The sequence below is a fragment of the Quercus lobata genome, chromosome 3 (assembly GCF_001633185.2).
Source record: "Quercus lobata isolate SW786 chromosome 3, ValleyOak3.0 Primary Assembly, whole genome shotgun sequence".
Lineage (NCBI taxonomy): Eukaryota > Viridiplantae > Streptophyta > Magnoliopsida > Fagales > Fagaceae > Quercus > Quercus lobata.
Genome location: NC_044906.1, coordinates 50,327,696 through 50,331,808, shown reverse-complemented (window position 1 = coordinate 50,331,808; position 4,113 = coordinate 50,327,696). Strand labels below are relative to the sequence as shown.

Here is a 4,113-nt window from a genome sequence, read left to right as displayed (position 1 = left end):
TAAAAAAAATATATATATATATATATATATATAAAAGTGTTAGTAAACGCGCCTCTAATGCGTGTGTGCATTGAGCTAAAACAGTGGTGTGAGACAAATTGACACACACAGTGGTTTCCAAGTGCGGACATTCTTGGGCCCACACGGGTATTTCCACAATGATTACCACGCGCATTTACTGAACGTGAGTTTTCCATGTATTTCAATTTCTACCAACTAATCTCCCAAAAGGAACAAATCCCCTTTCACTTAGCACCACTCTATTGCCCTTCCCCCTAATCTCTCATTCTCTCTCTATCTCTCTTCCTTTCTTAGACTTCTATTTTTTTTTTCCATAGTAGAACATATATTCTGGGATTTGATTTGTTGTCACATAAGAAGAAATAATGACAGCTCCAAACATGGCGGCCATTACTGCTTCTTTAGAGAGGTCTCTTAAGAACTGTTCGCTAAACCAACAAACAAGAGGTGGCTCAGGTTCAGGTTTAGCCAGAAGACAAGGAGTTTCATCAAGCTTTGATGAGACACCGGATAATCATGTTCCTAATTCAGATACTGCCTTAGAGCTCAACTCCAATATCTCTCTCCCTTACCATTGGGAACAATGCCTCGATTTGAAGGTTCGTTTATTAATTTCTTGTTTCTTTCAATATAAATGAAACCCCATCTAGTCGTTTTCCTCTTACAGATTCAATAAATGCGAGAGACCATGACAGATCGATCTTGTACATCCTTTTTGTTTTGTTTTGTTTTTTTTTTCCTTTTTTTTTCCTCTTTTCTTAAACCATATTAGGATAGGTTTTAATTTTACTCTTGAATCAAAGTCGGTTGTATTCATTATCTTCTTTAGCATTTAATACCCTTCCTGCTTCTTTTTCTCCCACACATGCTTGGATTGGAAAGATAATGTGAATCACACAAAACTAACCCTAAAAAGGGAAAAACTTTTTCAATTACTGCGATTCTTTTCTATCATTTTAAACATAAGAAATGGCAAAGTTTTTATAGGGTTTGACCATCTAATAGTTGCTTTTGTTGAACAATAAAGAAAGAAACTTTTTGGGGTTTGATCACAACATAAATTTCTCTTAAATCAAAGAAAAAAAAAAAAATACCCTTCTGGGCTTGATCAAATACTAGTCTTCCTAGATGCGTACAGTTTGTCTTAGAAGAAAAAAAAGGAAGATTTCCTGTGTTAGATCATATGGTTTTAGACTAATAGTTTCCATAAACACAACACATTTCTTTTAGTGCAAAACGGAAAATAGGTACATTTTGTGTGATGTGATGGTACCTTTTGTTTTTCTTCCATGAACAAATTAATGTCATGGTTTTGTTTAGTTCTTTAAGGATTGTGTGGTCTGACTGTTAATGGGTTTTATTTTTTGGCAGACAGGGGAGATTTACTATATAAACTGGAGGAACGGTATGAAAGCAAGAGATGATCCAAGAACAACACCAGAATACAGCGGTGATTTCTACACAGAAGACGACAGCTCATGTGACAGTGAGGAATCTTCGTCAGAGTACTCTTCTCCTCCAGATTCCTCGAGAGAGCACTACCGGGTAGATCAGAAAGACCATAAAGACCATGTTTTGGTTGTGGCTGGGTGCAAGAGCTGTCTCATGTATTTCATGGTGCCCAAACAGGTCGAAGATTGCCCCAAATGTTGTGGTCAACTTCTCCACTTTGATCGATCCGAAAATGGATCTCCGTGAATGAGTTTTCTTATCTGATTTTTTGTCCTTATCTTTTCTTTTTTCTTTTTTTAATTTGAAACAAAAAAAGAAAAAGAAAAAAGAAAGGATTCCCTTGCGTTTTTTTTTTTTTTTTTTTGAAAAGTTTCATTGTGGATTGATGAAATGCTAGACAAATGGGTTGAGTTATTATTAGTTTTGTGTAATTCTTCCACTATTTTTTTAAGTTTTCTTTTTACTATTTGTGAAATTTGGGGTTTGTCTTGGAAGGAATTGAAGTGTTACAAAGCCAGAAGCAAGGTCAATGGTAGAAGATAGAAGGAATAGTATTGGTAATAATTGGGACATGCAGCTTTCGTTTTTTTGGGTTTAATAATTTTCAGAATGTTGTTTTTTTCAATAAATAAAAAACACTAATTTCCATGTTCCTTACAGAATGTATAGAGCCACCTTCCAATGTTGCCACCTTGGAATGCATTTTTTAATGCTTTGCTTTTATCCTTCTTCTCCTTAAAACTTTTGTACAGTCTTGAGGAACTTTTTCTCCACCACTCAACCTCTAAATCAAATTAAATTCTAAACTCTACCGTGTAACACGATGATAGGTTCAATTTGTCTTATGCCGTCTTGTGTCTTCTTTTTACACTTCTTAATTTTTAACTATATTTGAATGTGTTTCTACGGAGCTTATAATTAATGCGGTGTGGAAAAGCTGACATTCAACTTATTTTAAAAATAAACAAATGAAAACAAAAACCAAAAGTGGAGAGAAAGAAAAAAGGAAGATCGGGTGTAATGTGTGCAAGTGATTAGGGTTGAACAAGAACCTAGCCGGAGCTGAGTCATTTGAAATACTATGTGGCATTGCTGACAATGAACGGGATGGTGTTTGGTAGAGGATCTGGCTTTCCAACGTCAGCCAAAACGGCTGTTGAAGGACATTTTAAAATTTTATTGTTGCACTATTCCGCTATTTATAATATTTGCAAACACCCCCTACCCACACATGCAATAACAATCTCTGCTTCTTCATTTGAAATCTTTGTCATTGTGCATGGATCTTCTTCGGTTGAAGCCCATAATCTTCTTCAATCAAATCAATCCAGTCGTCATCTAGATATGTTGATTTGTTGTGAGAGTAATGGGTTTGATTCTGATTTGGGGTGTGAGTAATGGGTTTGAAATCTCTCTCTCTCTCTCATGTGATTGTGCCATCGACAATCGCATCAATGGAAGCTGCCATTGACGTTGCTAGAATACTGATTCAGCGATGAGACGATTGTTTGTGTTCTTAAGAGACCCAAAAACCCTCCCAAAGCTGACCACATTGGCTAATGAACACCCTTACAAGTGACATCTTAATGTTTTTTTAATCAGGTTTTGAGAGTAAAATATATGAAAAAAGAATCGTTTTTATTTGAAAGGAATATATTTAATGGTTGTGATCAGAACTTAAATATTTAAATGTATATTTATTTAGAAATAAAGTGACAGTTTGCATATCGTTAAATTTAAGAAATAGAAATTCTAAAATGAACTTTCTATGTCTTAAGTGAAATAGAATAGATACATGAATCGTCAATTAAAGTTAAGTGTAAATCATAATATAATAGGTTTATAGATACTTAAATTCACAATCCTTTTTCATAACTTATTGGAATATCTTTCTATGAATATACTTTCATATGCGTCAACCACTAACACTAATTTCACATGAACTTATAACAGACCTTAAATGTAAGTTTGTGTATATGTGAACTTATTGTTCAACATATGAATAGTTAGTCAGGTCTAGATTAGAGCTCAGGATATGATTAGCTAGATTGCTAGCAATTCGTCTTTGATGTGAAGAGAGGCAGGCATATATTGCACTTGACTCAAAATCTATACATGTAAGGCACCATTTACACGTTTATTAAATTCTATTGTTCTCCCATCTAATACTAGTCTAATTTAAATATGAGAAATGTTATATTCATAACATTTTTACAATACTTTCACAACAAATTATATGTGATTGATTGCTACGGGTTGTTATTGATGAGTAAAAAAGTAATTTCAATAATAGGTTCAAATTAAAATCAATAACAACTAACTATTTATAATTTGTTATGAAAATATTATGAACGTAGCACTTCTTTAAATATGAGAGTATTTATTAGCTACTCTTGGAATATAGTGATGTGGTTCTCCCCATTTTTACATTCATGTCGAATCTCACTAATTAATAAGTAATTATTAGATGCTTTTGAAGCACGATGATGTGGGGTTTTGTCTTTTCACATTCATGATAAATCTTACTAATTAAATTTATAATAAGATCTACCAAAAAATTCAAAGGATTGAACACTACATTACCATACGGAATACTCAATAATTTTTCCTAATCAAATTTATGGTAGGGTTTATTATAAA

General features: G+C 33.4%; 1 protein-coding gene across 1 annotated transcript; it reads left to right on the top strand.

Moving 5' to 3' along the window:
* The first annotated feature begins 207 nt into the window (after positions 1-207).
* LOC115981716 lies at positions 208-1,893 on the top strand. Its single transcript, XM_031104042.1, has 2 exons — positions 208-620; positions 1,393-1,893. The coding sequence occupies exons 1-2, from the start codon at positions 387-389 to the stop codon at positions 1,717-1,719; spliced, it is 561 nt and encodes a 186-aa protein (XP_030959902.1). The 5' UTR covers positions 208-386; the 3' UTR covers positions 1,720-1,893.
* The last annotated feature ends 2,220 nt before the right edge of the window (positions 1,894-4,113 follow it).

Excerpts from the sequence above, each read along its gene's own strand:
- LOC115981716 (XM_031104042.1), top strand. The coding sequence starts at position 387 with ATGACAGCTCCAAACATGGCGGCCATTACTGCTTCTTTAGAGAGGTCT. Across the intron at positions 621-1,392 it reads AACAATGCCTCGATTTGAAG|ACAGGGGAGATTTACTATAT; the intron begins GTTCGTTTATTA and ends ATTTTTTGGCAG.